Source organism: Perissodus microlepis, chromosome 9 (genome assembly GCF_051167445.1).
Source record: "Perissodus microlepis isolate ML-2025 ecotype Zambia chromosome 9, ASM5116744v1, whole genome shotgun sequence".
NCBI lineage: Eukaryota > Metazoa > Chordata > Actinopteri > Cichliformes > Cichlidae > Perissodus > Perissodus microlepis.
This window is the reverse complement of record NC_140469.1, coordinates 21690389-21708267: the sequence shown is the minus strand read 5'-3', so window position 1 is coordinate 21708267 and position 17879 is coordinate 21690389. Positions and strand designations below refer to the sequence as shown.

The following is a 17879-nucleotide window of genomic DNA, read 5'->3' as shown; positions in this document are numbered from 1 at the left end:
CTCCACCTTACCCTGCACCATCTTCATCTTCACCACCACCAGCTTCTAGACTTCATTCCTATCATAGTCTAATTGCCAAACAGTCTGACTGAATTCTGTATCTCAATAAAATCATGTTCATTTCTTCCAATTGATTCCTACTTATTGAACAGAATAGTTCGCCTAACAAGCAAAAGACCCCATTTCGATTGAGAAGAGAGACACAAATCCCTTGGAGGTTGTGTCAGGAAGGACATCCCGCATAAAAATGTGCCAAATCAAACATGCAGTGCTGCCCGCTGTGGCGACCCCTTAAGAATAAGGGAGCAGCTGAAAGAAGCCACACAAATCAACTCTAGTAGAATGAAATAATAAAAATACAGGCTCCAAATGAGCATAACAGGGTCACTTTTAATACATTCTTATTATGTGATTATACTAAATGTGTATGAGTAAATGTGTTCATCTGTCATTACATTCTCAGTTCAGATGAGGGTTTAAGAGGTAGGATGAACTGCTGTTTACTATGGTCTTTTTTGAAGACCTTTTTTTTTAAAATTCATAATACTTGCATTAATTTACTTTTGCCTATTTACACCAACTATTCATAAGTACTAACCTGGATGTGTTTCTGCTCTCCTAGTGAATTAAAGATCAATGCTTACTTCCGTTTTAGTTTCTTCTGCAGCTAAATTCTGCTCTGCGCTTTCTAGTAAATAACTTGTGCTACGTCGCTGTGGTTTGTGACAGTTTTGAAAAAGAGCTCGATCAGAAAAGGGAGAGTGAATAAGATTAGCAGAGTCATTGGCCATGGACAAAAACAATGAGTGAAAAAAAAAGTAAAAAAAAAAAAAAAAAAAAAAAAAAAAAAGTCAAAAGTGTGACACTTTTCAGAGTTGGTTACTTTCACATTATTTTTAACAGCAGGGTTTCCTGAAATGTTGCAAAAGTTTCCTTTAAAAAAAAAAAAAAAGGAGCGCACAGAGTCGTTTTTGGATAAAAATCTCCAGTTGAGGCAGACTTTGTGACATTGCTTGTCATCTTGTCATGAGTGCTGTAAAATATAAAGGCATACACAATGACTGGTGTAGAGTGACAACCCAGCCTACACGCCCATCAAAGTGACAAAAATCAAACTCCGCCACACAAACGTGGGCACGAGTCCTCCACTGCCCCACACCAACATTTCTGCAAATGCTACAAACTGAAGGTGAGCTAATACTACATCAAACGGCATCAACTCATTCAAATGTCAGTCACCCCCTATGCTCTGTTGACTTTGTATGCTGGCTCCACCCACTAACAGGGGCAACACTCGGCAGCTTGTAATTACAAGTACCGTTTAGGTATGTCTGAACGCCGCAGGCAGCTCTGATCTCAGTAGGGATCTCAGACTCTGAAGCCTTCAAAAACAGCGCTGAGTAGTGTGGCAGACAGTAGTATAACAGATGATAGGCATCTGTGTAATTCAATCAGTCTTAATGGGCATGCCTGCAGAGTCAGAAGCACTTTTATCATTACGGTTTGAGACACACCTCTTCATTCAAAAGCAGAAATGTATCTGATGAAGCAACGCGGTCAATGACAGGACACAGCGAGGAACTAAAGCACTGCATCATTATGCAAATGTGATGGACTTTTTTTTTTTTTTTAAATGAATCTTTTGTGGTAATCCACCTGGTGACTGACTCCCTGCTGACAGTGATCAGAAATGAGGGTCACATAAAGAACAGCAACCTTTGACCTCATTTTACCTGAAGCCACTTCAGCAAAAGCCCCCGTTTGCTTCCACCTGGGTGCTGTAGGGGAAGGATGACCTGCCGACTATAGCGCATTTGAGCAAAAATAACAATAGTGGCAGTGTGAAATTATGCATTCAAGTGTTTTTTTATCCTTTCATTTGCCTTGTTATGCTGGCTCCTCTCCTGTAAAAGAACAGGTCGAGCAGCGCAGCGCGTAACATAAATACCCCATCTCCAGTTGTTATCGCACAATTGGAGCCAGAGAAAACAGAAAATTATGCATTAATACAAGCCGAGTTGTGTTTCTGAGTGACAGCTGAAAAGAACACCTATATTTGGAATCTGACATTTTGCATAATTACATTCTTACTGAACCTCAACAAAAACAGACGTGCCCTGACAAAGGTATAACTTGCTTGTGAGTAGACAGGCAGCGTTCCCCAGCGAGCGCACCATCCTAGAATAAATGTATAAATTGGATCTCTGTCTTTGACCTCATCATTTACCCGTGCCTTACCTGTTAAAGTGTTCCCGGTATTCCTTTGCCACCCTCTGCATCAAGGTCTTTAATCTAAAAGCAAATTAGAAGACAGAGAAATACCACACGAGTTGGAGTCTAACCTTTTTTTAGCGGTTGGCTGCAATTTGTGGGCAGATGCAAACAATAATGGTCTTATCTGTATTTGAAAGCCATGCACTTAAGCTCAATTATTGTGGTGAGAGTGGGAGTAATTTATAAGAGTCATGCTTTTTAATTTCAGTGTTCTTTTGTACCTGCCACTCTCCTCTGTGGGGTCCTTCTCATCGATGATTGCAATTGCCACCAGTTTGCCTGAGGTGGCAGACAAGGATTACAAATCACAGTCAGACACACAAAAAGGACAGTGAAAAGACAATGGTGGGAGGGTAAGAGGTTCCGGAGGAGATCTATCACCTCTCAATAGGGGAAGAAGAAAAGGAAGGGACACGGCGAGCACTTTGCTCATTCATCACTCAAACATTAAGCTAGCTTAGGCTTTCTGCTCGGCTGAATAGGAAACAAGTGGTCACTTTGTGGTGGGAGAGCTATTTCAGTGCCATTCAAAACCCAAACCCACAACAAATAGATCTGCTTAAAAAGCACAACAAAAAACTGTTACACAACTTTAAAGGTTTGTTACTCGGCCTGATATGCTTTGATGCTACACGTCCCTTGCTGCTTGGGTGAGAGTGCCAGCCTGCCCCCTGGTGGTCACTCATGTTGATTAGATGCCAAGAATGAGGTTATATAAAGAAAGTGGCCAGCTTTGCATCAGGAGAAGGAATAATATTTAACATGTATATTCAGTGAAATTATACTGTATATCTAAATAACTTTGATTGCAGATTTTCTGTAACTGCTGGTGAAAACAGAAAATCAGAGAGGAAAAAATGTTAATTAATGGTTCAGTTGGTGTTTTTATTCTTCATGGGAATACAACCTGTGGAAATGTGTATAATTAACTCTGTGCTGTGTTTGAGCATGAGCACAGCAGCGTCATTCATCTGTGTATTTCCAGGAAGATTAGATGGATTCTGCACAACTCAAGTTGGAAAAGGACAAATTAAGTTTTACAATAAAATTGCACTACCATGCGAGTATTATTCAGACATTTATGCAGTATTTTTAACAATGTAGCCAATTTAATAATAATTTACTATGGCAAATAAAGCCACTCAAGTGCAGCAGTGTTCAAACCGCTTTGTTTTTCAATCCTCTACATGTGGCAATTTCACTAGTTACATATGCTGATAACCATCATAGGCTTCTTATTTTCTATGAAGGTGATAACAAGGTGTAGTAAGTGCAATTATAAAAGTGAGTGCATTCAAGTGATTAATGAGGGATTTCTTCACATAAATATCAAGTCTGCAGATTTAAAAGGAAAACAGTTAATAAATTGACTTTTGGTTTAGAAGCCTTGCGGCTCTTTCCAGAGGATCGGATGTCAAACATCAGATTATCCGAAAGGGTCTGTGGGGTTAATTAAAGAGCTAAAAAGACTAATTCTATGTGAAAGGTGGGTTTTTCACAACCTGGCAACTTAAAAAAGCTGAGCTTGTGACCTACTCATAATTGATCCAGAATGCATTAAATAGATCTAATATTAATAAACTTATTAGTGAAAACTTACAACCGGCACACCCATCGAACATTATATTTACCGTGTTTGCACTGTGTCGTTATTTATTCAACCACTTTTTGAAACCACTGATGTTTCTCAGCCTGCTACCCTCTGGCATCAAAGCCCCTCGTTCTGTGAATTTAGTTGCAATTTTTGACCCACAGATGAAATGAAGAACCACTGGTGTTATTTTCTACAGCTTCGACATCCAATACTTCCAAGCTCTGTGATCATAGGGTTGTTATTATATCTTTTAAACAATCTCCAAGCAAAAAGATCAAAGCATAGAAAATATATTTTTCATGGCTTATATGTAGACAGCATTTCTGAATCCCTTACTGCTCAAGTCCTTTAAATTCCAAGATTTTGTAATAATAGCTTTAAAAAAAAGAATTCACATATTCTAAAATGTCCTATTACATTTCTATCAGGTTTCTATTCATGTTTGACCTGCAGAAGTTGTTTATTCACTAGTTCACTGCCTCAATCCAATAACGTGTGAAGCAAGTTGGATTCTAATGGGTTAAATTAGAAAATTTGCAAATTAACCGCGCTATGAAAGCGCTTGCTTACTATTTATCTTCTATCCCCAAAGAAAAACCTTCAATGTTTCTTTACACCGCAAAGAAATCCAAACTGCTGCCTTTTAATTTCAAAATCCATTTGTTGCATGTTTTTTTGCTTTCAGTATGCTACCAATATAGGTCTCATGTGCTCTAAATCTTAGCCCATAAATTACAGTTTCAAACTTTTCAATGGTTTGGTCACACTGGGACTGTCGCGGGTACCAAGTTCTGTGTCAGTGTGACTTACGATGTGTTGGAGCAGGGATTTTACAGCATGAAATGTCACTCCTACAGCTCCGCTGAGCCCAAGGGCGTGAAATCTGATGCTTTGTTGAAAAGGCTTCAAAGACAAGGCTGGCAAATTCACAGATACACATCAAACTTAACAATGTAGCCTTTAATCAGTCACAGTGTTTATCCAATTAAGATGCTATGGAGACCGTGTTATATGCAGAACTGTTAAAACTAACTGGAAAGTCTGCTATATGGATGGGCCAGAAACTAAAACTGCACACAGTAACACATTTAAGCAACATTCAACTGTTGAGCATCACTGATCTCAGCAACATCAGCATAAAGGAGGAAAACACTGTATCTAATATTAGAAAGCACAGCTTTCTCTGCACAGACCATCAATTTACTGCCATTTAAGAGGCAGTTTGTATTTCACTCTTGAGCTTAAATTTCCTTTTAGAGGAGAAGTGTATGTACATTTAAACAAGCAGAACATGGGCTATATCTGGAGGGAAGGGATACTCTTTGCTACCTTAGCCCTGAATATTTTTACTGGATTTTTTAAAAACAGCAGCTCTATGTTGTTTGATTCTTAAATATAAAGTTGTTAAGTGGAAGACATGTTTAGAGATGCTAAAATATTAAGGGGTTTTACAATGTAATAAAATGAGGCAGGCAGTCTGAGCAAAGCCACGTATAAAGTGCTGATGCACTTCAAATGATATAAGCTGGTATTCAATCTGTAATCACTTTGGTTCCACAGTCATAAAGATTAAAAAGGACACACACATAAAAAAACACATTAAAAGTCCCACATCTTAGGCTCACAATTAACAAAATACAGCCCTTTAAAAAACAGTCATTCTGCAGAAAATTGATCTGCATCTATTCTGATAATAAAGCAAAGACATAAAATGTCCCAGTGCTGGGTTTTTAAAGGTGATCATTGGCTGCATGTCTTGTTTTCCATGAAAGGAAACTGAATATTTTGAGGTTTTCTGTTCATTCTTCTATTTCTCAGTGAAATTTCAGCAATTAATCTACTAACCAAAAAAACAAATGAAACTAGACCCAGAAACTCACGATTCCATACATTTTGAAGCAGGATATTACAGTACTGTGCAAAAGTCTTGAGCCACCTATCATTTTTGTAAACTTTGCTTCTAAGGAGCCAGACTTTCTCCAAATCAGTTTTAAAGTCCTCTCATGCAATAGTTCTTCAGGTTTTCTGAAACTCTTTCAGTTTCTTTTTTTGACACTTGGTGTTTTTTTCCTCATGTACAGTCCAGTTCTTGTACCTGACCATTATTCAGAGGAATGATTTTGTTTGTTAAGCTCAAAGCCCTAACATATAAATAATTCAGGCATAAAAAGGGCACCTAACTCAAGGGTCTACATATGACAGTTAACTTGGCAGGGACTTTTAACTGTATTTTCATTATCTTCACAGGTTTCAATAGATCACTGCATCTATTTCTCATTTTCTTAGCAAAATCTAAAGAAATTAGGGGTGGCTCAAGCCTTTTGGACAGTATTCTATTATAAACCCTAACTAGGAAAGTAAAAACAATGTGCAAAGGAAAATGAAATTCGGGAATAAATACGTTATATATTGAAAAAGAGCAAACGCTACCTGTTTCCCCCAGCTCATACAACGTAAAGCCATCAATCTGAAGGTATCCTTGGAAGCGCTCCTTGTTCACCCACAATGATAAGCTACTGTCCTCGTACTCTGCAACACAGACAGGTAAAATCTTTCAGAAACAGAAGCACAGAGCTCATCAACATTCAGCCCACAGACTGCCTATAATAAAAAGGGAAAGCAGAAGGGTGTATTGATGGCTGGAATGTAAGAAGATCAGCGTTTGCCACCTGTATGCATTCTTGGGGAACAAAGAGCAAGACAGAAGCTGAGGAGTCATAGACATAGGTCAGATAAATAATGACCAGAAACTGTTTTGACAGCCAGCTGCCTCTGGCTTAACAGTCAGGCAGGGTATTCAAGATCTGAAGCAGCACAATGATCTATGACTCAGAGCGAACAGATTGGCAATCGATGGAGATGTAAACAATCAAACGCAACAGATGGCCAAGTCATAAATCAAATAACAGTTTCTTTAGCCTTGACTGTTCACAGTCACATTTCCAGATTAATTACTATTTATCAAATAGATGGCTGTCAAGAACATTAAGAGAAAAATATTGTAATTTTCATTCACAATTGATGCCTTTTCCCCCAAAATGCTGGCTAACCTGACCTAATTTTCACAGCTAAGGAAAGAAAAACATCACATTTGGTTTGTAAATGATTCTGCAACCATACATTTATTTTTAACAAATCTGGAGCAAATGTATAATTCAACAGATGCAACAAGAGAAGAAAAAAAAATCCTATCAAATGCACCATATAAATAAAAAAAATAAACAAAGACAGAAAAATAAAAAATTACTTCCTGAATGCGAGCCACATGTTGTTGCTCCTCTAACATCTGGAGGTAACACGCAAACAGGAAGCAGAGACCCTGGAGGGTATAAATAGGGTGTAACGAAGCTGCTTAAACAACACCGTTTTCTCCAGCTGAGAGGCTACAGGACGCTCATAATTGATGTCAAATGTAGCCGGGACCTTATTATGACACGTTAATAAGTTACCGTGACCTTTCGCTACCATCATAGTAATTACAAGAACACTGATGACTTTTAACATGATTCTCATCCTGCAGGGCTCCAAGTGAGCTGGAAGCATAATACTAAACATGACAAGCTAAAACCTGGAACACACTTTTAAACCCCCCCAAGGTCGTAGCTTACAGTAGTATTAGAAACTATTCCTCAGTGATTACTGTGCAAAGGGAGCGGAGCCTTGCTGTTAAGACTGCTGAGTCAGTGGATAGGGCAGACATTCCAGAGAGTTCTTTCCACAGATGTTCTGGCTTTACAGACAGCATGCAGCTTCCCAACTTTACCCCAGAAGCGAAAGAAAGCTCGGAGGCCCCATACTGGGGTTGTACAGCCTGATCCACTTCTACACCGACTGAACCTGCTTCACCTTGAAACAAATTAGAGCTGCTTTCTTCCCGGGCGCCACCCTCACAATCTCCATACTGCCCTACAGGAGCCCTTCAGCCCAGAGTTCACACAGTGGGAGGTGAGAGAGAAAGATGAGGGGGAATATAAACAGACAGTGGGTGGAGTGAGGATGATCCAGTGTCAGAGTTTGGAGCAGAGGGAGGAGGCAGCTCTGACACATTTCAAGGATGAAGGTTAATAGCACAGAAGACCTCCAAGACAATGCAAAAAGTGTAGAAACAGAACCACAGGGGGAAACGCATAGAGAGGGGAGGAAGCTGCTTCATCAAAGATAACTCAGACAGCGTACGATCCAGGAGACTGACGTGTTGAAATGTGACACAAAGCTTGGTGTAATGATGAGAAAGCAAGGGTAATTTGCTATTATAAAAAAGAACACATAAGGTTTAACAAAGAAGATGCTTTGGCTCGACTGCTAAAAGGAAATAGGAATACAACAACAAATAAAAAGAGTGTGATATAAAAATATTTTATGTATTGCTCAGTTATAGGATCGGGTAAAGATAAAGAAAAAAATGATGCTGTCAGTAGCTAGCAGCTCGTATTCATGTAAGGCAATGCTTGAGCAATCAAATCAAACAAAGCTATATCGGTTATAGTTAGTTATATTATTTATAGTGAAGAAGAAGCCACTGTTGGTGACAAATGCCACATAAATACAAAAATATAGAAAAGTGGACAAGAGCCATGTAGTAAGTAGACTTACTACTAAAGTAAATTCACTGAAGTACTTCACTGTATTCCTACTTTAATTACTCCACTGTAATTTGCATGCAACTGCAGAATGTGGAACCCCGACTTACGAATACCCCATTTAACGAAAAATTCAAGTTATGTAGGCACTTAACGGCAATATTTCTGCCCGTGTTACGGCAAAATGCCCGCGTAAGGAAACCCGCAGGCTCTGATTGGCTGAGCCCAGAATGCCTACAATGCCCACAATGCCTTCCGGATCATGTGACAACCCCCTTGGCTTTCGTACTTGCGCTTCCACTTAAACGGTGTATTGTTGTTGCAGTTAGCAATTAGCCTATAGCCTATCGGTCACTCAAAAGGCGCGATGGGTGCTTCGACTTAAGAAAATTTTCGACTTACGAAAGACCCTTGGGAACGAATTGATTTCGTAAGTCGGGGTTCCACTCTACATTATGTACTTATAGCTCAGCAATAAATTAGTAATTAAACATTACACCAGCAGCTGGAACAATAATTTGATCATTTTGACCAAATAATTTGACAATAATTAAACATTTGACTTATGTTAATCATGTCTAAATACTTTTGTCCACTTTCCAAAAACAATTATCCAAAATAAGATCGTAAAATCCACGGTCACAGTTTATATGCAGCATCTCTGCCTTTTTTGCACCCCATCTCCCACCCACCACTCCTCTGTCCAAACAAAGTAAAAACAACAACCAGTTATTAGGCTTTCCATCAATGTCATTCACGCTGACCTTGCCAACACTGCAGATTGCAATAACCAGTGAAATGAAGGCTGACCGTGTGCGCTGTACCAAAATGTCATCATTGTGTTATCACCTGTTTAAGTGTGATCTTTTCCGTCATCACATTCACAAACTGTTAATCATCCTGTCATTTACATGATCCCAATAAACATATGCAAACACATTCGGCCTCACAGCTGGCAGCATTATGAATGTTTCCATACAAGGAGTGGAAAGGCCAAACCATTAACCACTGAGTCAGATTAACAGGAAGCCTTATGTGGAGCTCTGAGCATTAGGAGGACTCAAAGACCCAAAAACGTGTCTGAAGACTGTTGGCAAGTGAAACAGTTACAAATGCCGTACTGTGCATGCTGACATATATGCTAATTATATTTTTCTGCTTTCTTACATGTTGCCCAGTAGCTTTCAATGCAGCTACACAATGATCAAAACCACTTGGCCTTTGAAGCACAATAGCAGAGCAGACCTGTATAACTGTATGAAACAGAGGATTTGGATAATTAAATATGTATGAGCTTCTGTGTTCTACTATATCTTAACAGTGCTCTTCAAAAGGGATGCCGCTGTTTGTGATGCGAACTAAAGCAATCAAAGCTAAACAATAACATGTCAAATATCATTTTACACAAAGCGAGAGCTTGTGTTTGGACAGTGTGGTTGTGCTCAGTAGGACCCGTTCTTTAAAAACAAGAGTGCACAGCAAGAACAGCAAGTGTGCAGCGAATTTCTAATGAGTACTTTGAATCTGCGTATTCGGAAAATACATATGAAAGCAAATAGTTGGCGGGGGGGCATGATCAAAGTCGTTAGAATATCTTGGTAGCTGTCGGCCTCTAAAGCTAGAAGATAAACAACAATGCAGCAAAAAAAAGAACGTGTCAGTTTCACAGTATAATACTCACACGCTTGACTAAACGTCACAGCCTGCCATAAAACAGTGTCACCAGGTGCCTATGCAAATGGGCTCATAAGTTTAGCCATATAAAATTTTCTGACTGAACACCATGCAAAGTGAGGGCAACAGCAAACCATATGAGGTGTGGTTGACTCATTTATTCCTTCATCCAACATTTAGCCAGCAGACCTTCAGGGAGACTAGAAGCATACTACAGCAGATGGACAGAAAGCCGAGGCTGAAGGCTATAAGTCTTTAAAAAAGCAAGGCAAACCACTTTCTTAAATTTCTCTTTTGCTATCACTTGAGGTAAGTGTCTAATGCTTAATGACTCAGTTTCTGTGCTACTATACTAAATAATAAAAGTTTTTTTCTTCTGCAGTTTCCGAACGACTGAAAAGGACAAAGAAAGGAAGGACACAACCATGTCATTTTGCCATGCTGTTCCTCTCCTCAGTCCTTGACAAGTTTAACACACTGTCACCATGGCAATGCTACAGATTCATCACATCCTCCGTATCAGGGTCCTAGAGGACTCTGCAGAGTGTGGAGTTTTTGTGGTTAACATCTACTGTGGCGAGCCTCTTCTGCTGAGATTCTGGTGTGTGAAGCCCGCCTTCCGAAATGGTCAGGTGGAGCAGATGGATGCAAACGCGCAGACCGCGGAGCAGATGGATTTTGTTCTCCGGGTCACACACCGTGCACCTGACCTCCCTAACAGCCACTACTGGGGTCCGTTTGTGTTGTCGCTGTGCCTCGACGCTCTTCGCTTCCGGTTCCGCCTGCCAACTCGGGCCCAAAGCGGCAGAGAAATACAAGAGATCATGGAGGAATGCGGTGAACTCATGTTACTACGCTGAAAGCTTTCAATTATGACCCGAAAAAGCAGATCCTCTAAAGCTTTTACGCATCGCAAATGTGATTTTTTTTTTGTCTGCTTCGACTCGATGGCTGATGCAGCGATTCACCTCTTGGCTTTGACTGTATACACACTACCAGCTCTGCGCTCTTCTTTGGTCGAATCTGCGGTCTCGCACGCCCACTCAAGCCAGTTCATCCACCCTGGCCTGCTATGTATGTCCGCCCAGAGACAAACCGCCACAACATCACTGGCCTAACCACACACACAATAGTGGGCAGAGCCTGGGGTGCTTTATGATGGGCCAGGCACACCATAACTCAGTGTGGTGAGGATGAAAGAGCAGCGGCAGGAACGGGAAAACTACATGAAGACAGCTCTGGTTACAAAGTTTATGTGAGAGGCGAGAAGGAGGAGGGAATAGCAGGTGGGAGCAGGAGACAGCATGGCACCCTACTGCCCTCTAGTTAAGCTATTAAACTAAACCAACTGAAAAAAAAAATAAGACAACAGTAGTGGACAAAGCCTAAAGCAAATAAAATACTTACCATCATAGGTAAAGTAGCCTCCATCTTTAAAGACTACGACAGCAGGAAGCTCTGGCAAAGATACTGACTGTTGAGAACACAAAAACACCACTTTAGACAAAGATCCATAAATCATATAAAATATGTGAAAAACTCTTTGTACTGGGAAAAAAAAACATCAGAGCTTGTAACGTGTGCAATCCCAGGGCAAGAGACATGCTCAAAGAATCTAAATACATTATCTCAAACTAGGAAAATATAACTGTATGTGTCATTCCCAAGTGCATTAATGACATGTTTGTGAGTGTATCTTTGTGAAATTAATTTCATACTTTCTAAAGACGAAAGATGATCGCCTATTCAAAGCATTACCTCTGGCAAGGCTTCCTCTGAAGCAGAGAAGAAGTAAGTATAGACGATGAGCTCAGAGGCAGCGTCGTTGTACTTCTCCTGCAATAGCAAAAAAGAAGGAAAAAAAAAGGCTTTCGGTATTCAAAGATTGTAAATTATCACTCGAAGGTATTGCATGGAATGAATTCTTTCTTATATTATGTCAATGCTGCAGTATAGCATTGCCCCTATGATACAGACTTTTGTGTGGTTGCTAAAGAATAAAAGAATGAAAGTGTATTGATGTATGTTGCTTACTTTGAGAGGAGAATCCCCACCAACATACACAAAAAGCACATCGTGCCGTTTCATCATGTGCTCAAACATCTGCTTGCTGGGAAGGGCTCGGACGGCTGGTCTGATGGAATAAAGAACAAACAAACAAAAAAACATAGACAGGAGTATTTAAACCTCACAGAGTACAACAGTGATGTGTAATGTCCTAATCTTGGTTTCTGTGCTGCTAGCACCACCCAGTGGCAGTTCAAAAAACCACTGCAGTCCTCAACCCGTCTCCGAGCCAAGCTTTTGATCAGCCCCTCTGTCACGGATCTAGTTTGATTTCCCTCAAGGAGGGGAGAAATCTGTCAGGCTCACTTGATACAGTGGTTTAAAGTGGAGCATCAGAGGCAGAAATCCATTGAGCTATGAAACAAATATGGCCTGGGTTGATAAGCTGCCTTAGATGCTTTTCATTTAGCTTGGCATGTCTTCCTGTGAAATAAGGGAAGTTCTACTCGGCTCTCAGTTTCTCCTCATGTTGATTTCCAAGTGTTGTTTGAAGCCTGTAACTTACCCTGCCACCCTGTTGGCAAACTCTACAATATCATCTTTTGTCCTTGGTCCCTTGTAATTGTAGGCAAGATCACCCTTTAACCTGAAAATAATAAGAAAAAAATAGTGAAAGACTGAATATTTCATTGAAAACCCATTCAACACCTTTCACTGTTTTGTGCCAACAGAATGACACTGCTTGCATATTTATATGAAACTGAATAAAACGGGAATTAACTGCTTGGCAGTCATGCATTCAGGATTTGTATGAAAAAAAGAATATTATGCAAGAGGTGTACGTCGAACTAAATTTTCTGATTGGACCGCTCTTTTGACATTTTAGAGTAAATTTTTTTTCTTCTACTGGTTCTTCCTCATTTTATATAGCAGGTGCCAATTTTTTTGTATACTTTTCTAGTGTAGTGTTGGACCCACCTTTGCCCACTTAAAAAATCCTAAATTAATTGGTGGCATAGATTCAGTATAATATTGGAAACATTCCTTACAGATCGTTTACCATGTTCATATAAAACCAGTACACGATGCTACAGAATTGCTGGCTGTACAGCTCTCCCTTTCAACCTCATCCCAAAGGGGGTTTTGGTCGAGAGCCGAGGCAAATGGAACATACAAAACCCGCTGGCATGTCGATGGAACCGGCTTCAGATCATGTGTGCTTTGTGAAATGGCGCCTTACCCTGCTGGCAGTGGCTATCAAGAGATGCACACGGTCAGCAACGATACTTGGCCCAGCAGTGGCATTCAAATGATGTTCAGTTGGTATTAAGGGCCTTAATATGCGCCAGGAAAAAGCATTCCCCACGCAATTTTACCACTAACCCAGCCTGAAGCGTTGACACAAGGCAGCTGGATGCCAAATCGTGACCCTACCATCTGCGCATTACAGCAGAAATCTAAAGTCATCGTACCAAGACATGTTTTTCCACACTTCAGTTTTAGTGAGTCACATGGAGTGAAGCCTGGTTCGGTCTGGCCAATCAAGTTTCAGCGTGTTACGCATACTGAGATACTGATCTGCAAAGCAATCATGCTCAATATAGTTGCAGTCACTTTTCTTTTTTTGGGGGGGGGCCTTAACCAATCTAGCAGTTCTCCTCTGACCTCTGTCATTGACAAGAACAGCCCATCACTGGATGTTTTTGTTTTTTATATCTAATTTTGTAAACTATGGAGACAGCTATTGTAAGTTCCCAGGAGTTAGCAATTTTTGAGAAACCATCGCAATAAGCAGTTTTATAAATCCACCTTTTCCCTTTCATGTTATAGGTGTCACATATGTTATACGTTGAATATATGTGGTATATGATGTGAAAAGAAAACAAATTGAAAACCTAGAATTTAATGCCATATTAAGCCTTTCTTTTACAGACGTTTACATCATAATTTTGAAACTCTGCCCATGTTTTATATTAACATCATACCTTTACATATGAAATGAATGCCTTTAACAATAAAAAGCAAATTATCTCACTTAAAAGTCTGTGACCAACATCTGAACTTAAAAACAACAACCTGTCATACAAACAGCATGTTCTGGTGAAACAGCACCTACCAGGAAAACCCTGTTCACCGCAAAAGGTCAACTTAATCTAAATCATTACACCTCCAATAGGGGAAAAAAAAGACAAATGACTTTACCTAATTGAGTTCCAGCCGAGAAAACTGCTCGAGTCGAGCTCTTACAACAAGCAAAATGCATTAAGGATTGCTAAGGTTGCATCAGCCCACGGCGCTTAATGAACTCAGGGGGAAACAGAACTCTAAATCAAGTCTCCTTCTGTCACCAAGGGAGGTATCTCGTGTTCTTCGATGGATGTTTCATCACTTGCTTGGTTTAATGTTATGAACCCTGCAGTGATCTTGTGGCACTTTCCCAAATGAGCTTGATGAAACTAAATGGGGAGCCCATTATGTTAGTGTGCTGAGAAATTATTCAGCTTCATATAAATGGAGGGAACTCTGCTAAGTTGGAAGATCATTTATCTCATGTCAACATGAGCCCTGCCGTTAAGCAGCTGGTGTCTACCTAAATTCATTCATTTTATAATAAAAAAAAATGTCACTTGAATTTTAAGAAATGACTTGAAATAAATTAAATGGAAAGTATGCGTTAAAACATTTGGACAACTGCATTTGTAGTTGCACAGGTACACTCAGATATACTGTAAGAAAAGCATACGAGTGAAATCAAGAAGCTATTGCTAATTCTAATGACTAAAGGGAGTTTTGCACAATCATCCCACAAGAAATGTGTAATTAACAGCACTCTGAAGTGCCAAACTAATATAATTTTTTTTCAAAATGTGTGAACTGACTTTGTTACTTGGTTATGCCTTAAGGAGAAAGCAACAACGCCTTATTCCCTCTTGAATAATTTATCTAAGGGCATCTCCAAAGGCAAGGCAACAAGGGGAAAAGCATCTTGATAATGACACAAAATACACGCAGGTAGATACAGGAGGTTACAGTGGGGGTGGGGTGGCTAAAGCAATAGCTAGAGTATAAAATATAAATAATGCAACAGCCACATTATAAATTACAGTCCAAAATTACTACATGTTGGTGAAAAAAATGCTCCTCTGATCAAATAGTGAAAGGAAAATTACTGAAGCGTCACAAAGACAGTGTTACCTGCAAAACAACTTTAATGGAATAATTAAATATTGTGTTCAAATTTAATTAACCTTTTAATAGCATATGACTTTTTCTAAGTGCTCAAGTATAATAACTTGTTTTTAAAAAACTGCTTGGTATTACTTCCCATAAAGTCTTTAATGAGTGTGGGATATATTCAAATCATTTAACTTCATCTTGCATCTATACCAAATTAAAGAGTGGTACTTACAGTTTTATTGTGGGGTAACCGCGAACACCAAACTCTGATGCCATTCCTGCAACACAGAAAACAATACAAATCATACTTGCTTTTTTTGAAAGGCTTAATCTCCACATCTTGAAAGACGTCTCTCTCTTTGAAAGATTTTAATACCCTCTTGTAATCTTCTTAATGGATTCAAATGCTCTCCTAATTTAATCTCACTGCAAAAATTAAGTATATCTCTCTGAAGCATTACAGATTCAAAAAGAAAGACGCTTTCCTGTGGCTGGAGAATACGTGTCCATAGATTAATCTTGCAGTTAGCAGCTGCTTAATAAGACACAGAACTGTTGCATTTGTAGCAGTATAATTTTTACTCTAACACACTTGTAATATTGCTGTACCAACATCCCTACACGTCACACAAATGTCACAGTAACTGGCATTAATACTCTAATGTTTATATTGAAAGCATCATGATGTTGAACAACATGGTCCATTACAGAGAAATGTTGTCTCTAGCACATAAAGTAATCACCTGGGGGCACGCAAGCTCCAGGGGAAGACATTAAACTGCTACATGATTTACTCACCAGAGTAAGCCGTAGCATCCATCTTTCCCACACGAACCGGCGACCCTGAGCTCTTCAGCTCAGCTCCTACCTCATGCCATATTGGCTCTAGTTTTTTACAATAGCCGCACCACGGAGCATAGAACTGAAAGAGACCACAAGAATAAAAGAAAGCATTCTTTAGATCATGTACAACCTACTGTGAAGTCTTTCATATAATCATAAACTATATTAATAGCGACCTTAATATTGCGCTGTCAAGATTCACCCCATTGTTGAAAGGACAAACACAGCTGAGTTAAAGCATTATTGGTAATTAACAGCAGATAAAAAAGGAAGAACAATTGCAGTTGTTTAATTTTAAGCTAAGCTTGAAATAGTGGTTCAAGAACTGTACTCATGTCATCCCGTTTTCAAAGAACAGAGAAAAGAGAAGGTGCTTTCAGCTGGTCCTTTATTTCCAACGGTTCACCACAGAGGATGGATCCGCATATTTGATTTGACACAGATTTTATGTCGGCTGTCCTTCCTGATCCATCCCTCCCATTTATCAGGGTTTGGGACGCTAGTATATTTTCATATTTTCTACATTGCAGAAGTCTGAACTTCATGATGTCACATTAACAGTACAGATGCAGTGTCTTTAGTACCGGGGCAAAACAAAGGCAGAGTTGTGATAAAAATAAGGCACACCCTGCTTTTACTAATCAAATGCACTGGTCATTAGCAAATGTGAGCACTGCCATAGAAACAGAAGTTTTTCCTGTCTGGAGCACTGACACTTGTTTGCCAGGAAGGAACGATATCTGCAATGCAGTGTCTAACTGTTCTTAGAGAAGCAAAAGCTGCTGTCCATCTGTGTTGGAGAGGCTATATGACCATTTCCAAATAATTAAAAGTGCATCATTCTACAATGAGAACATGGAAAATTCAAGACAATTGTTAATCTTGCCAGAAGTGGACATCGCGGCAAGTTCACCCTCAGAAAAACTGCAACAACCCCAGAGCATCTCAGACTCTACAGGGCCTCAGTTAGCATCTTAGATCTTAAAGTTAACATTAGTTAACAGGCTGAAGTATGGCTAGTCGTTCTACAAGCTAGTAAATCAGTAGACACTGGGGTGTACTTAATTTTTCCACAAACTGCTTCTGCATTTTCATGATTTACTGATAATGACACTGTGTGATATGTCACGTGCTGCTGTATTTACCAAATTTTAAGACTTGGTAAGGAGAACATTACTTCTATTATGTCCCAATATAAAAAATGTAGAATTGACAAAGGTCTAACTTTCTTTTTTCCATGACGACACATTAGCTACCTCTAAGGGAGACTATAATTAAATGTTAAACTCTCTCTCTCTTTTTTAATATCTGTCTGTTTGCTGATTAGATTTATAATACATCAAGGGTTAATGAAATATCCACAGATAATCCTTATGTACCCATATGTCTTCAAAATAAAAGCTGTTGTAACATTTTCAGCACATTTATAGAAATATGTCACAGTAAAATATATGCAAAGGTACAGGACTTTTAATTGAATTGATTGAGGAAAGGTTGAGTTTATGTGAACAATGTAATGAAGTCTTAAGAGGTTGAAAAGAAGGCCACTGGACTTCTTTTGTCAAGCTCCTAAAGCTACCATGACCTGGACAACTGAGAACCTACACAGACATAACGTAATGAAGTAAGTTTCACAGGACAAGAGAAAATAAAATACTAACATGACACACTATGCTTACCAAACAAAAAGAATAAAAGGCCATTTAGTAAAACACAGGTACTGTAAGAAG

The 17879-nt window shown here is 39.4% G+C and overlaps 1 protein-coding gene across 1 annotated transcript in view; it reads right to left on the bottom strand.

The window, feature by feature from the left end:
• tmx3b (thioredoxin related transmembrane protein 3b) overlaps positions 1–17879 on the bottom strand; it is a 34838-nt gene that overhangs the window by 14453 nt on the left and 2506 nt on the right. Inside the window, exons 4-12 of the mRNA XM_084939649.1 lie at positions 16105–16228; positions 15539–15584; positions 12695–12775; positions 12157–12256; positions 11881–11958; positions 11530–11596; positions 6299–6397; positions 2496–2553; positions 2239–2292 (exon numbers count right to left, since the gene is read on the bottom strand). Of these exons, the coding sequence (XP_084795775.1) occupies positions 2239–2292; positions 2496–2553; positions 6299–6397; positions 11530–11596; positions 11881–11958; positions 12157–12256; positions 12695–12775; positions 15539–15584; positions 16105–16228 (707 nt within the window). The remainder of the gene's footprint in view (positions 1–2238; positions 2293–2495; positions 2554–6298; positions 6398–11529; positions 11597–11880; positions 11959–12156; positions 12257–12694; positions 12776–15538; positions 15585–16104; positions 16229–17879) is intronic.